General features: G+C 39.0%; 1 protein-coding gene across 4 annotated transcripts in view; it reads left to right on the top strand.

Moving 5' to 3' along the window:
• g6fl (g6f-like) overlaps positions 1 to 24,166 on the top strand; it is a 35,804-nt gene that overhangs the window by 2,043 nt on the left and 9,595 nt on the right. The window contains exons 2-7 of one of the 4 annotated variants that reach the window (XM_047360628.1): positions 6,261 to 6,381; positions 8,808 to 9,140; positions 11,883 to 12,146; positions 12,429 to 12,464; positions 12,730 to 13,059; positions 18,936 to 19,190. In XM_047360628.1, coding sequence (XP_047216584.1) covers positions 6,321 to 6,381; positions 8,808 to 9,140; positions 11,883 to 12,146; positions 12,429 to 12,464; positions 12,730 to 13,059; positions 18,936 to 19,190 — 1,279 coding nt within the window. In that variant the 5' untranslated portion in view covers positions 6,261 to 6,320. Of the gene's footprint in view, positions 1 to 6,260; positions 6,500 to 7,122; positions 7,298 to 8,807; positions 9,141 to 11,882; positions 12,147 to 12,428; positions 12,465 to 12,729; positions 13,060 to 18,935; positions 19,191 to 24,166 lie in introns of those variants that run through there. The other 3 variants (XM_047360630.1, XM_047360627.1, XM_047360629.1) reach the window with 3 other exon arrangements.

The following is a 24,166-nucleotide window of genomic DNA, read 5'->3' as shown; positions in this document are numbered from 1 at the left end:
ATTGACGTTGGACTTCATTAAACACAGTGGACCAACTCCAGCTGATGACATAGCTTCCCAAATCATCACTGACTTTGTTGATGTCACTCTGGACCTCAAGAAACTTAAAAGGTGTGCCTCTCCCCTCGTTTCCCTAGACGCTGCGTTGTGACTTAAAATTTATAAGCTTGAAAACAGCCCACTATGAGCAGCCAACTTCTTTAGTGTGTCTTATGACACACTGTCGTTGTGGAGGGTTTCAGTGACTGCTGGAAAATTGTCAAGTCAGCCATACATTGTGTAGTGCATAACATGAGCACAACATTTTTGTATTAAAATCCCTTTGCTGAGGGGGTCTTAGGTAATAATGACATTTTCTGAGAGACTGAATCTTTGGCTTTTGTTACCTTTTAGCCATATTCATCTTAAACACCTATTACACACTCATGCAGGTATAAAAGGTGTTTTATTGTTTTAAATAGCATCTATTTAAAAATCCTCAATCCAGGATCATCTATCCTAATATATATGCAATAGCTACAAGTTCACATTAGTTGACACCAAATACACCTGACAAATAGCGATAGTTTCACAGCGGCAGTCATTAGTGTGCACAAACAAGGGTAATGAATCCAAAGGATCCCTGCTATCATGACAGACACCTCCGCTGAGTCTTCCTTGGCAGAATCATAAGAAACAAGCACCTTTTATGACAGTAAAAGGGATGAAGGCATAAAAAGTTATTGAAATAAGAATAAACCTTTTAAACCTACTCTTTTTCTATGACACTCAGCTGAAATGTGCCATTCATTGGCAACACCTCCCTTCAGGTTAAGAAGCTCAGCTTGCTGGCACTTTTGAATTTAGCATTTGCACCACTGCTAAGCAAGCTAAAGCTGGCTACAAACCTAAACTATTCCTCCAACACTGAAACTTTCTCAACCACAACACGCATGACAGTTTGTTTACGAAGCAGATATATTGTTCATAAAACAACCAATAAACATGTCTGCCTAATGGGCATCAGATGCTTAAAGTTATAATGATTATGTACAGCAGGGGTTTTATTTTCTTTTTAACTGTGGGAATTAGCAAGATCATTTCACTGATAAAAACAGACTATTAGAATTTAAGCAAGAAAAATCATGTAACAGTGATTTAATTTTATTTAATTTAACTTTTTAATTTATCATGGTTGAAATTATGCCAGTTTTACACCTAAAAGACATTTAATTCCAACCAAGTTTTTACCCAATTTAATTAAGTCTAACACATTTTAAGATTAATTTTCTAAGCTGAATTAAAAATGTGAAAACCAATGTGAAAATCTATTCTAACGAGGTGGCATGTAAACCTTTTCTCTTAGAAACACAGCTGAATGTGCCCCTCATTCACAAATACTACTTCAGAGTTGAGTAGTAAGTTTGACTTAGTCTAGCAAGTGTCTAGCATCGCTGTTGCTAAACTAGTGAAGTTGGGTATTCCATTTTAAATATACAATAATAAGGTGGCATGTTTGCCTGTTCCATTACTTTCACAATGACTTCCTCAGGGTTATGACGTTCATCTTGCTGGCAAGTTTAACTATATGTCTTGATCCATGGGTATTAGGTCTTGGTTTTCATTGGTGTTTGTGTTTTATTCCTTTCCTTGCTGTTGATTTCTGTTCTTTGGGTCTTGCCATATTCAGTTAATTTCTTTATGTTCATTAATGTTAGTAATCTGTTTCCATATTAGTTAATTCCTTTGTGTTTCGTTTCTGGTTATTCTGATGTTCTGTTGTTTGGGAATTTGAATTTATTTCTCTCAGTTCAGTGTTAATTCAATTCAATTCAGTTTTATTTATATAGCACTAATTCACAACACATGTTGTCTCAAGGCACTTCACAACAGTCAGGTACATACATTCCTATTAATCCTAATCTTTTCATCGTGGTTAGAAGTCTTTATGTCTTACTTCAAGTCCCTCTGTGTTAATTAGTGTCCCTCCCTGCCCAGTCTCCCTGCTTTCTTCTGCCTCAGCTGCTCCACACTATCCCCTGATTACCTCCCCTGCATTCAATGTCATTCTCCTCTCTTCCCTCAGTATATAAGCTCACTGGTCCTCATTGCTGGATCCTTCCATTATTATCGATTTCCCTGCCTGTTTCTCCATTGCTCCCAGTGTTCTGCCTGTTATTCGACCTGTGCTCCATGTCTTGTTCTCCTTGTGATATTTTCTGCAAGTTTTGCATTTTATTAGTAAATCTTCACCTTGCTCATCCCATGTTCCGGTTTGCACTTGGGTCACTATAGCATTAGCATTGTTGGAAAACTAGTTAAAGCTGGACACAAACTTTTAAAGTTTATCCCAACAACGTGGCATGCAAAGATTTTTTCTAGACAACCATGTAAACCACTGCTTCAGAATTAAGAAGCAGCACTTGCTAGCAAGTTTGACTTTAGCATTAGTGTCTTACACAAAACTAGCTAAAGATATATGCAAACCGAAATTCCTAGCTACAAACTTTTACTTAGTTCATGTTTTTATTCATAATGGATCTCATATAAACATGTCTGCCTTATTAGGCACAACATAGTTGAGTTGCTAACCCTGAACGAAAACAACATCCTCAGATATCAATCTAAATATTAAGTATTAGTTACCAAATTAATTATCTAATTTTAAAATTTGTCATTGAACACCACATTTTACTAATTAACTATAATTTAAGATCATTTTACTGCCTAATATTTACTACCCTGAAACATTCCTTTTCTGTAGTGTAGCATGGCAAAAGCATTATCTAGTTTAGGTCTGATCCCTCTACCCAAGTGTTTTACAGTCAATGTAATTACATCTCTGTAAGTCCTGTTGTTTAAACGGTTCTGTCTGCCTCCCTCTGTTCTGTTCCTTTTTCCCACTTCCTCTGCAGCTTGTTTCCAGAGGGTGTTCCTGAGGTGAAAATTTGAAAAGGCTCTGATAATAATCAGAGGTCACCCAATGCAATGTTCTGCACACCAATACACCAAATTTAGAGTTGATATTTTCTGCTTCTATAAGCCCATGTGCCTGAGAAAAAGTAACTGAAATTGTGCTTGCTCGCCTCTCCTCGCCCACCCATGGAGTGTGAAGCAACTGTCATTCAGACAAACAGTTGTGTGTTTTAATTGGCAAAGACACTTTGCTTTGAAAATGGTAAAATTTGCAACATCCTTCTGGCACTGCAGCTTGCAAAGAACCTTCCCCCTTCCCCAACCTCCCTATTTCACCACTGTTAATGCAAAATTGTATGTATTCATGGTAGAATAACGAGCTCTAAAGAGTGTGGCCACCAAATGGAGGATTTCATTTCTTTTCCTCCACACATTCATCCATTTTTCATACCCATACCAAATTGACCTTCACACTTTCTATCTATTTTCCCACTGTCCATGTTACTGTACGCCATGTACCCCCCCCCCCACACACACACACACACACTGTCCCTTCATTCGCACTTCCTTCCTTCCTCTCCTTCAACCCGTGTCATTCAATTTCCCCTGTCCACTCGTCCTTCACTTCCTCCTGCTGTTCACGCCGTCCTCCATCTTTGTGCTCTCCGGGGGTCTGTGGCAGTGATAATGAAGCGCATAGTTAACAGATATTAGCTCATTGGTGGTGGATTCATTAGACAGAACCCGGGCTTATGGTGATTATTTACCCATATAGGAGGAGGAGGAGGAGGAGGCGGAGGCGGCACTGGATCAGTTCCCTGCTCTGACTCTTTTGAAGTCAAACTCATCCCCTCAAATGACCTCTCACACTTTTCCTCTGCCCACTGTTTCTCATTTTGCATCAGCACCCCTTTTTGGAAGTTTTTCCTTCCTCATACTTTTCCTTTTTTGTCTCTTTCAGTGTCATTATACACCCACAATACATATCTACTTTCCTTCTTTTTCAATCTCTTCATACTGCCCCCACACCCCCAGTGGTAATTATGAAAAAATCTGTAATGGTGCTCAGAGGAGCTGATAACACCTATAGCCTAATTAAAGACAATTACGGGATGTAAAGACATGTTGCCCAGGGGCTGCTGTGTACCCGTACCATTACTCTTTATGTCTTTGCTTTTTCATCTCTCAGGTTCTCACTTTCTGTTGCACTTATCATCTCCTCTGTTTCACACATGCTTGGTGATACACACATGACATGCCTTATGGATTTCTTCAAGCTCACTGATAGGGTTAAAAGTTATTTTTGGACTTTTCAGGCTTCAAAGTATTGTGCAAATTGAAAAAATAGAAAGAGAAAACAGTTCTAAATTTCACACACACAGCAAAAAATACATACATGCATGCATTTGGTTGATGTGAGATGCACTTATAATGGGCATATAATGTCATAACCATTTGGGGCTTTGATGAGGCATTTGAGCTGTTTTATTTTCTGGGTGAAATTATTATACAGCATGCAGTTTCTCTGGTTTTTAACAACAATATTTGGGTATGCAGATCAGAACTTATTGAAGTTGTTCCATAAACCAAACAGAGTCAAAGTTGTACATTCAAGCACATTTTTACACCTAAATTAGGTCAAATATCCCTTAGAGAGTTGCAGAGAAACCAGTTGCTTATTGTAGCCAATCAGTCTTCTGGCAATAATTTGATAGCATGAGATGACATGTGTTGTGAATTGGCGATATATAAATAAAACTGAATTGAATTGAATGCCCACTTGTGTCCAAGATTCAACCATCTAACTGCTGATTCAAGGTGATGGTGACGAGTATTGAAGTATCCCTCCATCTTCCTCATACTAACCACTTTGTGTTGTGTACCCAGGAAACAGACTCTAATCATGACGCTGCCACCACCATGCTTGACAGTTGATGCAGTATTCTTAGGAGTCAAGGAAGAGACTCCACTAGAAACTTGTGTTCCACTAGTTTCTGGTGCATTGCATGAACCGAATTGGTTCCTGGTGTCAAGGCTTACCTTGACTCCTTCAAATATATCTCTTGTCAGTGCAGCAAATAGCTCAATCGTTGTCTCATCTGACTATGAAACAGGGACGCTTGCGTTAAACCAGTTTCTAGCGCATTGCTTGAGTCATACAGGTTCCTGGATTGTTGCTGAATATACTTAACCCCCTGTTTTTCTTCTGTGAGGGACGGTTTAGGTCTGAAACTTGAAAAATCGACACAAGGGTAACATCTGGGGGAACTCATCCGAATGCACATCAAATAAGCAAAACATCAAATACGTTTTGAAAAGGGTGAACCAGTCTGGGGTTAAGCTTTTGAAATGGCGCCGACCTCTATCCTCCTGGGCATAGACCATTCTTCAAAGCCGTGTCTCCACCAGGAAACCAACCAGTTTTAATGAGCTCCACCATTTCTGATAAGAAGAGTGGTCGAGGCATAAACAATATAATAATCATCCACATCCAACTTAAAGTTAGCAAGCAGAGGATTAGTCATGTTGTTTCCTTTTGTCTGCAATGAAGACCAAAGCATATGCATTTGTTGCACAGTTATAAAGTTCAAACTATAGCTTGGTGCTCAACTGTGGTTGAAACTTCAAGATTTTTAAACATGGTTTTAATGGTAATATCAAATTAAAACTAAATTAACAAAAGTAGGAACTTATCACTGCAATCACTGCAATTTTATACCTGTAGTAGTCAAATATCCAGTCAGTTATGCTAGGATGTTGTTGAGTGGTACAAAAAGCTTGTGGCTTCTCTGCAGCTTGATAAGAGACATTAATACAAATATTAGTGGGGGTGTATGAAGGTGTTTGATTCTTTATGTAAAAATCTGAGCATTTCCAGATTAGAGAAAACAATCATCATTAAATGCAAACGTGTAGGAGTTTTTGTTTTAACAATCGTAACCATTCCACCTTGAAAAAGAATGGTTCACATACATTATTAAAAGCTAAAATTAGTACAATAATCATGCCGATGATGAGTGAACGTAAACTTTTGAACAGAGCTAGTGTTTTTACATGCAAAGTTTTTGTCTTTTGGCATTCAAGTCTCTTAACCCTAGTTCTAAATGTGAACTTACACAACAGACTCTTCAGACAACATTTAATGGATGTGCCAACTCCAACAGAAAACTTACTTCTTATTGTAAATTTCCAACAGTCGTCATTACACCACCATCTGCATGCTATTTTTCACTGCACTGCCATCTGCATATAGCTGTTTTAATGGCACTACCATCTGCAGATCCAGTTGTCTAATTTTTCTGACTTGTATTAACATTTGGATAAAATACTGTATGTTGCATTTATCAGTTGTTGCTTTTTTGCAGCCAGTGCACTGGTTCAGATGTCCAGGAGTAAAACATGACTGCCACTATCCCCCTCCTGGAATGTTTCACATCACTTCTGTGCAGGAAAGACACGCCTGCTCCTGCATTTGCTCCTTCAAAGGTTTGCAGCTCCCCAAACAACCAAGAGTAACCCATCTTGATGAAGGTTTAATAATCAGATCAGAGAAATATTGAGCTGTTTGGCCATCATGGGCGAAGTTATGTTTGTGGGAGTAAAGGTGAGCTTTAAGAGGATTGTAGCTATTATTAAAAATGATCACAGTACAAACAATGTTTTTCTGTAAGTAGAAGAAGGTTGAAAAGTTTGACCTTAAATGTTCTTCAGAGTTAGCTGATGAATGATTAAAGCAGGGTATTATTAAACATTTATTAAACTAGTCTTCTGAGGGTACTGGCCTGCAGCTGGTTGCAAATATTTGGAAGATAAACCACCAAATTTCATTAAACTCCATCAATAGGGCTGATGAAATAGCCTAAAATTACAGAATTCAATCTGCTGCTTTCTGCTGAACACCAAAAACATCAAGGTCAGGGTGCAGTTTGCTAAAAAAACAGACCTCCAAATGATCCCAGAATCTGCTTCCAAATTCTTGGTTTTTATTCTCTTTCAGTATGCATAAAGGCCATGCAGTCCATATGTCTCTGTTTTTAATGTCTGTATGTACACATCTAACTGGAACTCTGCTTTATCAGTCTCAAACACACAGACACATAACTGGAATTGCGACGTTCTTTTCCTGCTGATTATGTCAGCGTTAGATGCCTCATATCCTGTAGGGCTGTAAGATGCACGGCTAAATTTTTCTACCAAGTCAGTCATGGATCCCAGTGTTACAGCAGGATCTTAAAGAAAAATACTCTGTGTTCTGAGGGGAAACTAAGAAAGGTCACCGTTTTGGAGAAACAGCAGCTGCATTCTGCTTTCTTCCAATGTGTGATGGAGTCTGGGTTTTTCTGCTATATCCTTGCGTCTTGCTTTGTGGTTCTTAACTCTCACACTGACATCTCACACAAAGGTACGTTTCTGCAGATTTTTTCCTGCAGTTGAAACTTTTCTCACGTATTAAACGTGAAACATCCACTTTTGACCAGAACAGGCTAAATCTAATTGAATGGAGAGCGCATATGTGCTACTGTTTAGATAAGTTACAGGAGCTCAGGAAGAGCTCAAGGACAGCTTTTTGAATATGTGTGTCATTTTGTCCAGTTTCTTATTTAAACCTGATTGGGCAGTCGTGTAAGAGTGTCTTTATACTTACAATAAATGACGTATCAGCGAAAAGGAGAGCAAAAAACTGAAAAGTAATTTGAATGTTTTAATGAATTTCAGTTTGATACAACTCAATGTTAAATCCGAAGGTTCTGCCTAAAGGTGCAGTCTTCTTGTACACCCAACGTTTTATTGCCAAGCAATACACATGACAAGGGAAAAGGAGGGTAATCTTTTGCCTTTCACTATTAGTTTTGACCTTTAATTGCAGAAGCCTTGTTTTATCTTCAGCAAGTTTCTAGTTTGAACCTTTTTTTATCTTGAATGTCCATTTTCTAGAACAATTTGACTCAAAGTTGTTTCGCTGGACTGGATGAAATTCTTACGGTGCCCTGGATAGGTCTCTTTTCACATAGCGATACAACAACAACCTTCCATGTATCTCCTTAGGATTCATTGTGAAAGACCAACACAAAGTAGTGAATAATTGTGAAGTGGAAGAAAAATTGTAAATTGTCTTCTCTATTTTTTTTACAAATACATAATTTGTAAAGCATAGTGTAAATATGCCTTCAGCACGAGTCAGTACTTTGTAGAACCACCTATTGTGTAGCTGCAGTTACAGCTGCAAAGCTTTTGGGGTTTTGAGCAGATTTGGACATCTAGAGACTGACATTGTTTCTCATTGTTCTTGTAGCGGTGTCCAACTCCCGTTCTCAAGGACTGGTGCCCTGCATGCGTGTTTTTGCTCCAACGCAACTGATTCAAATGGCTGAATTATATCCTCAGCAGCTCGTCTAGCTCTGCAGAGGCCTTCTAAAGAACCATTCATTTGATTCAGGTGTTCTGAACCTGGGCAACATCTACAACTACAAGGAAAGAAAGCATCCCCACACCATGATGCTGCCACCGCCATGATTCACTGTGGGGTGATTTTAGAGTGATGTGCAGAGCTAATTTCTCTTTATACATCGCATTTTGCACGAGGGCCCTAAAGTTTAATTTTGGTGTCATATGAGCAGAGCACCTTCTTCCAAATAGGTTGCACTGGATTTTATTCATGAATATGAAACTAAAAGGGGGAAAATACAAATGCACACTGCACTTCTGATTAGTTTTTAAAAAAATTCAAAAACCAAGTACCCTTTTCTTAACTCTTGACTATGTGCTACTTTATGTTGGTCTTTCACATAAAGTCCCAACAAAATACATAGAAGTTTTTACTTGTAATCAGACAAAATGCAAAAACGTACAGCAACAAAATTGTTGAACTCATTTGGAGATTCACTGTGTGAAATTTGCCTTCTCCTTCTCAGCCTGGGATGAAGTTGTGATGGTTAAAGAGAACACATCCACCACTTTGGTCTGTAATGGTGCCAGACTGCAAGGTGACATATCCATTAACTGGAAGGTGAAGTCGGTGGCCGCGGATGAATGGAAACTGATTCTCTCAGCCAGCGAGAAGAAGAAGTTTTCTGGAGGTGCCTCGAAAGCATCCATGCGATTGACTGACGACAACTTTCAAGACACGGGAGATTTCTCGCTGGATATTTTGCCTAAAGTGGAGGACGGAGGACTCTACTCGTGCCTTATAAAGAAACAGCAGAGGAAAGTGAAGGAGAGGATTTTCCTTTTAGCAGTCCTCAAAGGTAGAAAAATTACAGCTTATACAGCCTGTGAGATGCTGTCAAGAGAAACCGCATGATTTCATAAATCACAGGTCTTCAGATTAATAAAGCACATACCTGTATTGGTCTACTCTGTGAAGAAAAATCACTCTTCTTTGAATGAACATACACACTTAATATCCTATTTAAGGGGAGATAAAAGAAACCTCCAGCTAGGAAAACCTTTTACTGTCCTGGAACATGTTTTAATTTTATAGTGTTTTTTGAAAAACCACAAGGAGCCCTTGCTTTAACTTTAGATCTTAATTTTGTTTGTACTTTTTCCTGTAAAAAAATGCCATTAACTTTGTTTATTATTATAATTTTAAAAGTGTGTTTGACTAATAGGTGCTTATTTACTTTTTTTAAATAGTGATAAAGTACAAATGTGGCCTTTGCTTCTAAAAAGTCTCTATGTAACTACAGTTTTGCAAAGGTATTGATAGCTCTTGAAGTTTTTTACATTTTGTCCCATTATAGCCTCAAACCTGTAGGTAGTTTACTGGGATTTTATGTGAAAGACCAACACAAAGTAGTGCATAATTGTGAAGTGGAAGGCAAATGAAAGATGGTTATCAAAATATTTCATAAATAAAAATGAAAATACTTTGTAGAATGGCCTTTTAGTGTAATCACAGCTGCAGGTGTTTAGCAGATAATTGAGCTTTGCAAATTTAGAGACCAAACATTTAGCCTATTTTTAATTGCAAAAGAGTTTCATGTCAGTCAGACTGGATGGATGTGAACAGTGAATTTTGAGTCTTACCACAGATGCTCAATTTGATTTCGATCTGGACTTTAACTGGGCCATTCTAACACATGAAGAAGCTTTAAGTTAAACCTTTACAGTTCTAGGTTTAGGATTGTTGTCCTGCTAGAGAGCAAGCTTAGAGATCTTGTCCTGCATTTCACTCCATCCATCGTCCTATTATTCCTGACCAGATTTCTGTCTCTGCTGAGAAAACGCATCCCATGTTTCCATCTCCATCCCACAGTGGACATGGTGTGTTTAGGCTGGTGTAGAAACAGTTCAATGTACCAGAGCACCTTCTTCTAAATGTTTGCTGTGTCTCTTACAGGGCTTGTGGCACTCTGACTTCTTCTGGCTTTCTTCTGGCCAGTCTTTCATGACGACCAGATTAGTGGAAGGCACAACTTACAGCTGTCTTGTAAGCAGATTTCCTCACCTGGGGTATTAGGAGTATTAAAGATGGTTGAGTACAAATGCACAGCCCACTTTTTAAAAAATATCTAAAAACCAAAAGTACTTTTCCTTCCATTGACCATTATGTGCTACTTTAAGTTGGTCCATTGCAAAATATCAACAAAATACATTGAAGGTTATGGTTGTGTGAGGGACCAAGCCGGTCAAGCATGAGGACACAGTAATAATTTTCAAAGAACATGGGTTTTATTTCCCCAAACTAACAAAATTCAAATAACTGTTACAGTGCCCTTAAAAGAGGTCCAATAAAGAAGCTAAACTCAAGACAAAAAAAATCAGGGTTAAACATAACAAAACCTCAAACTAACTGCTCAAACAAACAAACTGACCTCCTACACAACAAACAAAGGGGACCTAAATACTGGCTGATCAAACCAGACTAACACACTGAGGAAAAGGGAAGGAAAACATATACAGAAATTGAACTGGCAAAAATAACTAAACACAGTTAGCTTAAAAATGTACTTGAATGACTAATAACTAAACAAAATAAGCAAATCACAAAAACAAAGAGAACTTATGCAAAAATTAGAATAAAGACTCCATTGTCTTCCCCCACGGTGGAACTCCAGATGGTATCACCCAATCAGTCAATCTGGAATTGGAGTGTGCCAGCCAAGTTCAAGGTACTCCCCCACAGCACCGACTGTGTGGCTGCAGGTGTGGCCATCACAGGTTGTGAAGAGACAAAGTATGAATCCCAGCAAGGAATAATAAGTTAAAGTAGACACACTGTGTTAAAGAGTACAATTAACAAGGTAGTAAAGTTATTTATTGTGGTATTTTAGTTATTTTTCTACTACTTTCAAATTTGACTCAATATTTCAGACAGTTATATGACAACAGAATCCTCCTCTTCAAGACATCGAAATCTAAATATTTTAAACATACAGTATTTTCAGTGAGGTGCAACAAATGGAAATGCTGCTGCTGCAATACTTTTCTTAGTTAAAATGTGGTTTCTTTTGGTGGTGGCATTCATGTGCTTTTTACTTTTAGCGCTTTGGATCACACATACACATTTCTGGTTGCAGTTTAGAAACACTGATCTTATAAAACATTTCCAACCAGCCAGAATTGGTTAACCAAAATTTCTGCACGTCTCAGATGAAATGATTTCTACCACAGGCATAAATCTGTGTAAAGATTATTATAATTTTATGGTAGTTGTTCATCGCAGATTGGGGTAGTTATATTTCTTTTATCTTTTCCTTCCCAAAATCCTATAAATACAGGATTTTTGACTATTTTTGTGGATCTTTATGTCTTTGGAGGATAAATATCTTAAACCTAACTTTGGTTAATCCAAAAATAAATCAAGAAGACGAAGGCTTTTTTATCTGCTCTACTTTTTATGCTTCAATATGATTTTTTTTTGGCAATAGGTCTGTGCTTTTAACCAAACAAAAAATTAAGTACAAGGATTAAAAGTTATCATATTTTGCACTTAGATGTATTTTCTTTTCTGATGCTGACTTTCTGTTCTTCCTTCTCTGTAGTTGACTTCTTCCCCGCTGCACCTGTCCCTCAGTACAGCACCCTGCGGCTTTTCGCCCGAGTCAATCCTAACATTTCTGTCTCCAAAATCACCTGGACAGCACCTGGCGGCCTTCCCATGAAGACAGAGAAGTGGCCAACCTCAGGCACAGTGACAAAAGTGCCGCAGGTCCAGAACAACGATGGTGGGACTTACACCTGTACTGTTTACCACTGGGGTGACTCCAACGGTGTGCTGGAAGCACATGTGGACGTTATAGTTGACGGTGAGAAACAGACCTGCAGAAGCACTGAGGAAATATACAACTGTTGTTAATTTAATCGAAAATAAACATCACGCCCAGAAGCTGGAGGAGTAACCCTACGCATTATTTATTTAAGAATCCTGTAGCTTTACCTCAATAAAAGGGTTTTGAGATTCCTGTAGCATCCTGTAGATATACACTGGAATTCAGCTTGTCTTACTGTGAATATTAGAACTGCTATGTTTATATATTATTCATTTTTTGTTCATCTCTTTTCCTTTATTGCTCTTCCTATATTCTCAGCCGACAAAGTGGCCTCATTCACCAATATTTCACACAGTAAGTAACTCCATCAGAAGCAGCCTGAAAGTCCTGTGTCAGCTGCCTGCTAATCAGGTGGAGCTGAAGGTCAGAGGTGAATCTCAGCCTTTAGAAACTTAATCCTAATTGCTGGTGAAAAATTCCCCTTCATTTCAGTACTCTTTGGCTGTTTATTGCCTGTCTTAACCCCACTCTTTGTTATCATCTTTTGCTCAGAACTGCTAATCAGCAGGTCTTTGTGCGCAGTAATGTGCTATCCTCTGTTTTCATCCCTTGCCTGCAGGCAGTGAGATCTCCACTGCCACTCAGACTCACAAATCCTTGCTCCTGGCTTGCCCCAGCTCCCAGGGCGACTATGTCCTGCTCTACTGGCTTCCCCCAGATGCCAAGAAGCACAGCATGATGAAGTTGGTATATCAGTACAATCGCTGGAGTGGTTCCACTTCAAAGCACAGCAACAAACTTCAGCTAGCTGGTCCGCCCTATGACCCAGAGGCTGGGAGTTTCGCCTTCCTACTCACACCTGATTTAAAAGAAGGAGGCCTCTACGCCTGCGAAGTGTACCTCAATGACGTTGTGTTCAGCCAGAGGACTAGACTCAGCGTACTTAAAGGTAAGCAGGAAGAGGCGGTTGGAGAAGAGGGGTTGGAAAAAGTTAAACAAAAGGAAGAATTGATGTACCAGCAGGAAAACGGAGGCTGGCCATTTGAGGCTGCTGGATACTTGATTTGTATTCCTCCAAAACACATGATTTAGTTTGGTCCCTAAATCATAAATAGCAAGCATTGAGTGGGATTTTAAACCTGTATATGCCAAAAAATGTGACAGATATGATCATTTTTGGAAGCTTTTATTTCCTTTATTGCTGTTAAAAAATGCATAGAACCCCGTCATCCCTTCATGCATAGATGCATTTACACAATCCATCAGTAAATAAATGAGAAACTAACATGCTCCTTTCTTAACTATAAACACAACCAAATACATCCAACCATCCTTGTTTAAACATTTCTTTACAAATTAAACCTGAAATCAGCTGCAAGCAGCCTCATCAACCAAGTAATATTATTTAATTAGGTCATAAAGTTTGATCCTTTATTCTCATGGCGTTTGTTCAATTACATTATTGTTCAAGTCATTACCCTCATCTTTTTGTATTTCTATTTTATTAACAGAAAAACTTGCCTGCTTTAATGTAATCGGCACACTTTAAATCAGTTTTCCTCGCATGACGCTCGCCATCAGTTTGGATCTGAGATAAACAAAGAATAAATCCTGAAAAAACTTTTTGGAAAATAACTTCTAGTCTAACAATATATTAAGTAATAAAGAAGATTATAAAGAAGTTATATATACACTCACCGGCAACTTTATTAGGTACACCTGTCCAACTGCTTGTTAACGCAAATTTCTAATCAGCCAATCACATGGCAGCAGCTCAATACATTTAGGCATGTAGACATGGTCAAGACAATCTGCTGCAGTTCAAACCGAGGATTAGAATGGGGAAGAAAGGTGATTTAAGTGACTTTGAACGTGGCATGGTTGTTGGTGCCAGACAGGCTGGTCTCACGCACTACCATCTCTAGGGTTTACAGAGAATGGTCTGAAAAAGAGAAAATATCCAGTGAGCGGCAGTTCTGTGAGCGCAAATGCCTTGTTGATGCCAAAGATCAGAGGAGAATGGCCAGACTGGTTCAAGCTGATAGAAAGGCAACAGTAACTCAAATAACCACTCGTTACAACCAAGGCATCCAGAGGAGCATCTCTGAACGCACAACACGTCAAACCTTGAGGCAGATGGGCTACAGCAGCAGAAGACCACACCGGGTGCCACTCCTGTCAGCTAAGAACAGGAAACTGAGGCTACAATTTGCACAGGCTCACCAAAATTGGACAATAGAAGATTGGAAAAACGTTGCCTGGTCTGATGAGTCTCAATTTCTGCTGGGACATTCGGATGGTGGGTCAGAATTTGGTGTCAACAACATTAAAGCATGGATCCATCCTGCCTTGTATCAATGGTTCAGGATGGTGGTGGTGGTGTAATGGTGTGGGGGATATTTTCTTGGCACACTTTGGGCCCCTTAGTACCAATTGAACATCGTGTCAATGCCACAGCCTACCTGAGTTGTTGCTGACCATGTCCATCCCTTTATGACCACAGTGTACCCATCTTCTGATGGTTACATCCAGCAGGATAACGCGCCACGTCTCAAAGCACGAATCATCTCAGACTGGTTTCTTGAACATGACAATGAGTTCACTGGACTCAAATGGCCTCCACAGTCACCAGATCTCAATCCAATAGAGCACCATTGGGATGTGGTGGAACGGGAGATTCGCATCATCGATGTGCAGCCAACAAATCTGTAGCATCTGTGTGATGCTATCATGTCAATATGGACCAAACTCTCTGAGGAATGTTTCCAGTACCTTGTTGAATATATGCCACGAAGGATTAAGGCAGTTCTGAAGGCAAAAGGGGGTCCAACTCGGTACTAGCAAGATGTACCTAATAATGTGGCCGGTGTATATATACTGTATGTTACTGGATAAGCTGCATAAAATATTTGAATACTCTTGTCCAAACATACAGTAAAATTATATGATATTAGATTAGATTTTTAAATGGGACCTTGTTTTCGGTAACATGTCAAAAACACAGCTTATTACCATTATTATTTTTATTTTAATATTATTTTTTACAATTTACAGCCATGATTCCATCTGTAATCACCAAATATTCAATTTATCTTCTATTAATAATCACAAAATTTGTTTTTTCAGATTAGTTTATTCCTATCAAAGGAAGTTTTTCAAACTATACTTTCTGTTATTTCTATGGCAAAACATTATTTGCACCACCTGCAAACAAAAAAGAAAACAATAAGAACAATAAAAATGAAAGTAAAAAAATAAAGTAAATAAATACTAAATAAATAATAATAAAATAAAACTAAATAAAAGAGATTAAAAAAGAAAAAGGTGTTCTGTAAATCGTATTTCTTATGAGAGGAAGAGAAGCTAAAGCTGCTGAAGGTTTTACAACTCTGAAAGTATATTAAGAAGTAAACTCCTGCTTTTTAAACTTCTCTAAACTACATTGTGTGAAACTGATGCTGATGTCTCTCATTCAGGACACCTTAGTGTCACTTAAACCTGGTGAGATTAGTGAAGAATGTAAAGTTAGTAAAATCTCTGTCTTACATCAAGCCAGGATAATTTTTTTTATTTCTTGCTGTTGCTGTTTTGTTGCTTCTAGTCAACCTAAAAGTGAGTGAAAACTGTTAAAGAATAAAGACAGTTTTGTAAAACATTTGCCTCGGGGGGAACTAAATTATGAAATAATGGTGTCACGTCAGCTTGAGGATGGTTGATAAACACAAGCTCATAAAGCTTAAAGCAAGAACTTCTGCAGGTTGCCACATCATTAGTCACAGAAACGCTGAAATGTTCTGTAGTTTCTACATAAATGTAAAACACAATGCTTTATGGTTGTGGAAACATTCAGGGAAACAAAAAGAAACCGGGACCACAATGGGTTTTCAACAAGAATCTCCCTTCTCTAAAACCTCTTTCTCATCTCATTGTTCCTTTAAAAATGTGACTGGCAAGCCATAAATTATGAGGAAAGTCTTTGTCAGCAGTTGGAGAAAAAATAGAACAATGGTGGCAGACATCTCGTGGGATGCAGTTTAAATTTAATTCAGATAGGTCTTTTATATGGCAAAGCATCTCACCTCTTTAAGATGGCCTCATTCCACAGAGTATGTTTGATAATTACATGGAGAATACAAATTAGGTGATTTATAAAGGTCAATAATTCTGACATAGTGGTATCAGCTGTGGTCAGGTTCGTATTGTATGAGTTAACTTGTGTTTTGTCATTTAGTCATAAAATTATCTTCAAGTAAAACCAAAAATTGAATGCATGTTTGAATGTATTATGCCTGCTACCCCACTGATATCCCTTAGCAAATTACACATCAGTCACGGGCTTCTGGTAACCACCAACAAGCTTCTGGCTTGATAATAGGCAGAATCATTTGCAAATCTTATCCTACGCACTAATACCACTGGCAGTGAAACAGCCTGATGCTCCCACCACCTAGCTAAGACAATTAGTACACTGTTCTTAGATTTATAAGCATCATTTTGACTTCTCCAAACTTATTCATCTGAACAAAAACCTTTGTATAGATGGGATTTTGCTTGTTTATGTGGGCAGCTGCAAATGTATGTTGTGGTGAATGTATGAAAAGGGCTTTGTTCCTGGTTGGTACCCTCTCAGCTCAGTTCATTCACCTCTCTAACTTTGCTCATTTCAAGTGAAGTTCAGAAGCTTAGGGGCAGTTCTCCCTCTTCATTTTTCACTCTTTGTGCTGTACACAGTACCAATGGCAGTGAAACAAACCCACCGCATATTCATAAGTCAAGCCTCACCTTGACTCCTCCAGAAGTTCTTCTCTTTGTGGCCAAGTAGTGACCTCCATGACGATAAAGCTTTTATTCACAAGGCATTTCCTTGTCCATGAGGGAGAACTGCAAATTTCTACGGAGCTTGACTACATTAATTTTGTAGCAGAGACTTTGCTATTGGTTAGTACCCTCTCAGTCCACAGCAATGTAAAAATGGCTTGAGCTTTGGTGGTTCTGGTTTACATCTGAGTGACTGGTTTGGCCAGGTAAGTGAAAATAGGACACAAATGGTTTCTACAGCAGGAAAAAGATCCATATCACTTAACAAAACAGATTTTGGAACAAATTAAGATGCTTAAAAGACTGACCTGTTTGACTTTAATGACAAGAGCAATGTTTACAGGGCACAAACCAAAGAACACTGCATCAGCTGTCTAGCATGGTGGTCAAAGCATCATAACATGGGGCTACTACACTTAAAGTGGCACTAGTGCACTGTATAAAATTGGTGGACTATACTTGAAAGCAAGACCCATTGATTTTCTGCAACTGGTTAAATATCTAGCCCAGATTATGCAAACAAATTGGTGATGGCGTGTGGTCGACGTGCAACTTGCAGAGGGTAAAATGTCAAAATGTTTGTTTGTGTTACATGATGAGGCGCATTTTCTGAAAATACACTTTGTTGTGAGAACCCACTGCTCCTTGTAAGGGACCAAAGCCTGGTCTCCATGGGGGAAAACGCTGGTATTGGGTCAGGGGTTAGGTTTAGGACTAAGTTGTAAATTAAGTTTAGGTTAGGGTGAGGTATGTATTAGTGTACCCAGATCTTTTGTAACCCACTGAAGTTGTTTAAACAGTTCAACTGCGTCCTTAAAGGCCCTAAATAAATGTGACCTTCATTTCCACTGATCAGATGATGAAAACGTTTTACTGCACCTGTATTTATGCACTCAGTGACTTTTTGCAAGAACATGAAAGCCACACGATTTCAAAAATGTCAAACTATTCAGTTAGACTGAATTCTGTGCAGAGCTGTTAAACAACAACCACTGAGGTAATATGTGGCAGTGTTTAAAGAGACAACACCCCAGCTGAGCACCTGTCTCCTGAGGTATTTTAGCACTCATCTTCCCCGCTAAAGAGTCCTTGAGAGAGATATTAAATGTTTACTTGTTTCAGGGCTTTATTCATTGACTCAGACTGAGGAAAACAAATAAATGTAAGTTTCCTGGAGCCATTATAAGAATGTTGTATTAATAAATGAAAACATTAACTATATTGCCTCTGAAAGAGAAATATACTTTATTCATAAATTTAAAGACAAACAAATTCTACTGAGCACCTGTTGATTTTTATGAGTGTGCCTCGGGGAGATTTCCCCCCTTTTTTTTGCACACATACACAAATCCAACATGCATTCTTACAGTTACAACAGCCTGTCACGCTGGCCTTGGAAGGCTTTACTAATCACAGTCCCACCAGCATCCATCACAGCTGCCCAGACATGACCAGTCGATCCGTCACTGTCACTGTCAACCTGCTTCACAAATCTGCATCCGTTGCACACATACACACCTCCACCCACTCCCCAATCATGTGAGGCATTTATTTTTACCCCTCCGTCGTCAGAAGTATCATTATGTGTGATTATACCTGCTGCCCTCCCACCGAGGCTGTGGGTGGCCCACGCTGATCACACTAATCAAGGCTGAAGTGTGTGTTTTTAGGTGTGTGTGTGAGGTGGGGATCTGCAGGGCTTGATTACGCTCAGATGGATTCTCATTACAGTTTGATGAGACACCAAGCATCAGTCACAGTCAACCAATGCATTAGCAGTAAATCACTCTAATGAATATATATTATTTTGACCCTTCTCTGAATTGTTCGATTTCTCATATCACAGTCCCCTTCTTCATTACTTTCTCTCCGTCCTTGCCCTTTTAAATATTCACGAAAAACATTTCAACTCTTTCTGTTTTCTCTTCCCTCCTGATAGTTTTCCTCAACAACTCATCTTTCTTTCTGGTTTCTCTCTTATCTTCTCTCGAATGTTCTCTTCTATAGTTAAAACCAGCCATTATCCTTCAAAGCTGGAGCTGTTGTGCCTCTACTCGGAGCGCTCTGAGATTCAGAGTGTTTTGTGGAAACATGACAATAAGAGTCGGCGGCTGCAGATGTCAAGCAATGGCCCTGGTACCATCAGCACCACCCTGCCGCTGCCCATCAGCTCTGATGCAGCAGGGAATTACACCTGCATCCTGCAGATGAAGAACGGCCAAAGCATCTGGGCAGTTCAAGCTGTCACAGTGCCCCCAACAGGTAAGATGGGAGTTCATGCATTGCAAGGATGTTTTCTCCCCTTTCTGATGTAGTATTTTTCTTAGATCAAGAGTATTATATCAGTATCACAGAGTCCTGACGGACTTCCTGTCAGGTCTGCAGAGATAATGAACCATGAGTGTGGAAAATTTTAGGATATGTGTTCCGTGAAGCGTTCTGCTGTGGATTAAAAACAACCTCAGGTCAGTTCATCTGCCAGAAATCCTGTGGTTTGAAAATGAGAACGCCTCTGACAGATACCATATATTAAGCTTTTGAAATTGATCTCACAGGGTAAAGGCCCAACCTTTTCTGGATCATCATGTTGGTGTGATAACCAGCAGATTTTCAAGCTTCGTTCAAAAAATAAATACTGGAAAATTCTGATTTTAAAAAATGGATCAGTCTATTGGACGGTCTTAACGAAACAAAATTATTTTTGGGAACATTGTTGCGTTTTGTATGTTTTGTGAATGTACATGGCACCATTAAAAATCATATATAATTGTTACTGTTTTTAAAACTATTTTATATATTTTTTTGTGTTTTTACAGAGATTTTGTAAAATGTACAGTGGTGTGAAGTATTTGCCCCCTCACAGATTTCATTTTCTGGTCACACTTAAATGTTTCAGCTCATCAAACAGGTTTTAATATCAGACAAAGGTAACCTAAGTAAATACAAAAAGCTGTTTTCAGTTTGTGATTCCAAACCAACCTGGCTCCATGCGAAAAGTAATGGAGCCCTTAAAACTAACAACTGGTTGTGCCTCCTTTGGAGTGTTTGGTAAAACCAGCAGTGAGTCGTTTATATCACTATAGAAGAATTTTGGTGCAATTTTTGTTGAATTGTTTTAATTCAGCCACATTAGAGGGCTTTTTAACATAAACAGCCAGTTTAAGGTCATGCCACAGCTACTCTGAGTTGCACCCGTTCTTCAGATCGCCGTCCTGTCGCATAACCCAAGTCCGCTTGAGCTCAAGGTCATGAAATAATAGCCTGACCTCCTTCTTCAGGATTTTATGCTGGCGAACAGAATTCATGGTTCCATCAATTATGGAAATTCGTTAGAGAAGCAGCCCCAGGCCGTCACACTACCACCATCATTGTTTGACTGTTGGTACGATGTTGTTTTTCTGAAAAACTGGGTTTGACTTTCTAGCAGATGCAATGGGAAACAAAATTTCCAAAAAGTTCCACTTTTGTCACAAAATATTGTCCCTGAAATCTTAGGATAATCAAGATATCTTTGTTTTGTAAAATAAGAAACGTGTCTTATTGTTCTTTTTGGTCCGCTGTTGCTTTTGTCCTGGAGCTCTCCCATGAAGGTAGTTCTTGCCCAGTGTCTATCTTGTTGAATCTTGAACACTGATCTCAACTCAGCCAACTAAGGCCTGCACTTAATTAGATATTGTTCTCAGTTCTTTAGATATTATGACTTCCTGAATAAGCTGTTGATGTGTTCTTGGAATAATTCTGGTAGCCCAGCCATGCCTGGGGAGGTTTACCTTTGTTCCATGTTTCCTGCATTTGTGGATAACGGTTCCCTCTGTTGTTTGCTGGATTCCCAAAGCCTTAGAAAATGTTTTTGTAACTTTTTCCAGACTGATAGATACCAATGAATTGAAAAATGAATTCCGTTAAAATCATTTCATGAGGTGGTGCTTTTTGAGATCCTTCTTTTGAGATTCCTACTTCATGTTGTCAGACAGGTTCTGTTCAGAGAATTTTGTTTACCCTACAGGTCTTACAGAAATTGGGCCTAGCTGTGACTCGTGAATCACAAATGTAGGGCCAGGTTGGTTTGGATAGCTTTGCTATTTTTTAAAAGATAATATCAAAAAGTATGCATTTTGTGTTTCTCCTCGTTTTCTTTGTACTCGTACTCGTCGTCTTCCGCTTTATCCGGGACCGGGTCGCGGGGGCAGCAGACTCAGCAGAGACGCCCAGACGTCCCTCTCTCCAGACACCTCCTCCAGTTCCTCCAGGGGGAGCCCAAGGCGTTCCCAGGCCAGCCGAGAGACATAGTCCCTCCAGCGTGTCCTGGGCCGTCCCCTGGGCCTCCTCCTGGTGGGACGTGCCTGGAACACCTCCCGAGGAAGGCGTCCAGGAGGCATCCAGTATAGATGCCTCAACTGGCTCCTCTCGATGTGGAGGAGCAGTGGCTCTACTCCGAGCCCCTCCCGGATGGCCGAGCGCCTCACCCTATCTCTAAGGGAGTGCCCAGCCACCCTACAGAGGAAGCTCATTTCAGCCGCTTGTATCCGGTATCTCATTCTTTCGGTCATGACCCAAAGTTTGTTTTCTTTGTCTGATATTAAAATCAGTTTGATGATCTCAAACATTAACATTTGAAAAAAAAAACATCATTTTTTAAATCAGACCTTTTATCAACTTGCTACAACAGCTTTTTGAGGAGTGTACTGACTTTGTTAAAGAGCTAGAAGTCTCAGAAAATAATATGCTTGGCATAGCAAGGGTAAGTCATTGCATGTGATTTCCAAACTTAATAAAACACTGTGTGCAGATTCTTCTTCTATAAAACATAAAAGATATAAAGACTATCTTTTTTTTTCATCGCCCTTACCCAGCTAATATGTGACTATAATAAGACCGGACCTTGGGACATCTCCTCTTACAAAAACTAAATTATTTAGGCTTATTGTATTGCTGGCTGTGGGGTACCACAGGAGGATGTGACGGGTAAATGGATCCCTTAGCACAGACTAGTTACCTCCCTATAATCCAGTCCATCACTTAGGCTAAGAGACCCAGAGATGATTATGATGCCCACTAATCACAAAGCCATAACAGGAAATTTCTAAATATATGTGTCTTATATGTGCAATGATTCTGAAAGGCAAGTTAGCTGCAATTTAGGCTTGTGTCATGGGAAATTTTGACTGAGCAGGCAAGAATGTTCAAATGAGTGGGGTGCTGTTTGACCTATATAACAGTTTGAAGTGTCAGGTTGCACAAAAACTGCAAATGTGCAAGGTGGCATAAAAATCTGTGGGTGATAATGAATAATGCAACAATAAGTGGTGACATTTACTGGTATATAAATAATATTTCTAGAAGGAAAAAATGTTTTTCACAAGGTTTTTGAGAAGAAAGGGAGGAAAAAAGATACCATGTGTTCTGTGGTGTTTTAAAAAGTATTCATACCCCATAAAATTTTTGGTTCATAATTTGTAACATAACTATTGCAGACTTTGATTGTTTTGGGATGTTATGTAGTCCAGCACAAGACTGGGTCATGATCTATGTATGTTTATGCATTTGGCTTTCTTTCGTGTTTGTTTTCTGATAATTTATGGGTCATTTATTATTGTCAGTAAGGTCTTTTCATATAAGTTTATTCCTTTGTATTTAGTTTCTAATTTCTTGTGTTCGTTCCTCTGTGCATTTTGGTTTATTCTATTATGTTACTGTTTGTCTTTTTCCTTTCTGATTTGTGTCTAAGCTCAGCTCCCTCTGCGTTATCAGTGTTAATTACGCTGCTTCCCTCAGTTCGGCTGTACATTACTCTCCCACAGCTGTTCAACATTCCATTGATTACACTCGCCTGGTTTACGTGTCTTTCTCCACCCATGCTTTCAGTGTTTAAGCTGCGCATTTTTGATAGTTCCTCGCTAGATTTTTCCATTTCGCACCTCCAGATTTAACTCCTGTTCTTCTCCCGTATGTTCTCCTTGAATATTGTTGTTCAAACCCAGTGTATCTCCTTCGCTGTCTGTTTCTGCATTTGGGGCCTATTTCTAACCCCACACCATAAGTACTGCATGGTTTTGAAGTGGAAGGAAAAATACAGGATTTTAAAATTTTGTCACAGGTTCTCTACATGGCTTGAATCAAACTTCTGGACGTTGACCGGGCCATTCTGCTACATGAGTATGCTGTGATCTACACATCCTATCATAGCTCCAGCTGTATGTTTATTTTGTTGTCCTGCTGGAAGGTGAACCTCTGGCTCGGTCTCATGTCTTTGTAGCCTCAAAGTAGCTTTCTTCCAGTATTGCCCATGTTATTAGCCCCAATTTTCCCATGAACTCTGACAGCTTCCCTGACCCTATTAAAGAAAAGCATCCCCACACCATGATGCTGCCACCACTATGTTTACCGATGGGGACGATGTTTAAGTGTTAGTTTTCACATTTGCATTTAAGTGATATTTAACAATAATTTTGTTCTTATCTAAAGATAGCATCCTCTTCCTCTACATGACCTGAGCCAAACTGCAAACAAGACCTGCTGAATGCCTGATTAATAGTTGTCCTGCCAACAGATTCTCCCACCAAAGCTGACAGTGTTTCCTGCTCCTCCTAACCCAGGTTTTCTGCTTCTCCGCAACTTTATCCCTGACCTATTTGTAGTGTTTCTTGGTCTACTCAAAGCTGTTTGCTCTCTAATGTTCTGTAACAAACCTCTGATGCCTTCACAGAAGAGTTGTATTCATACTGAGATTAAATTACATACAGATGAGGTGTTGTAAATATGAATCTGAGAATAATACTTATTAATATTTTATAAAATAATATTTCGGTCTGTTAAGGATTGTCCTGTGAATACCACCCCCATTAAGACGATGGTATTAGGACAGAATAGAAAGGTGTGAGACGAGCTCTGGCATTATTGAACAGCATAAACTCTGCACACACATGGAATGAATTCACACAATTTATTAAAATACAATAATTTATTAACAAAAATAAGTCAACTCAAAGTAAAACATATTTCATTCAATCAAACTCTTTACTTTGCTAAAACAACTCAACTAAACTACCAAGTAGACTTAAAGAATAATGAAGACTAATGGACTATGTACAATATAAACAAGTTGATTAAAGATGATTGGAAATCATGACCAAAAAGAGTGATGCAACATTACCATACAATGTTTATGTTTGAGAACCAAGGATTATCTTGAAGAATCTGGAAGTGAAGTTAAGTTAGTTTTGGAACTAACTTAGGAA

This window comes from Girardinichthys multiradiatus, chromosome 3, assembly GCF_021462225.1.
Source record: "Girardinichthys multiradiatus isolate DD_20200921_A chromosome 3, DD_fGirMul_XY1, whole genome shotgun sequence".
NCBI classification, from domain to species: domain Eukaryota; kingdom Metazoa; phylum Chordata; class Actinopteri; order Cyprinodontiformes; family Goodeidae; genus Girardinichthys; species Girardinichthys multiradiatus.
The sequence above is the reverse complement of the archived record's forward strand: the minus strand, read 5'-3'. Positions and strand labels throughout refer to the sequence as shown.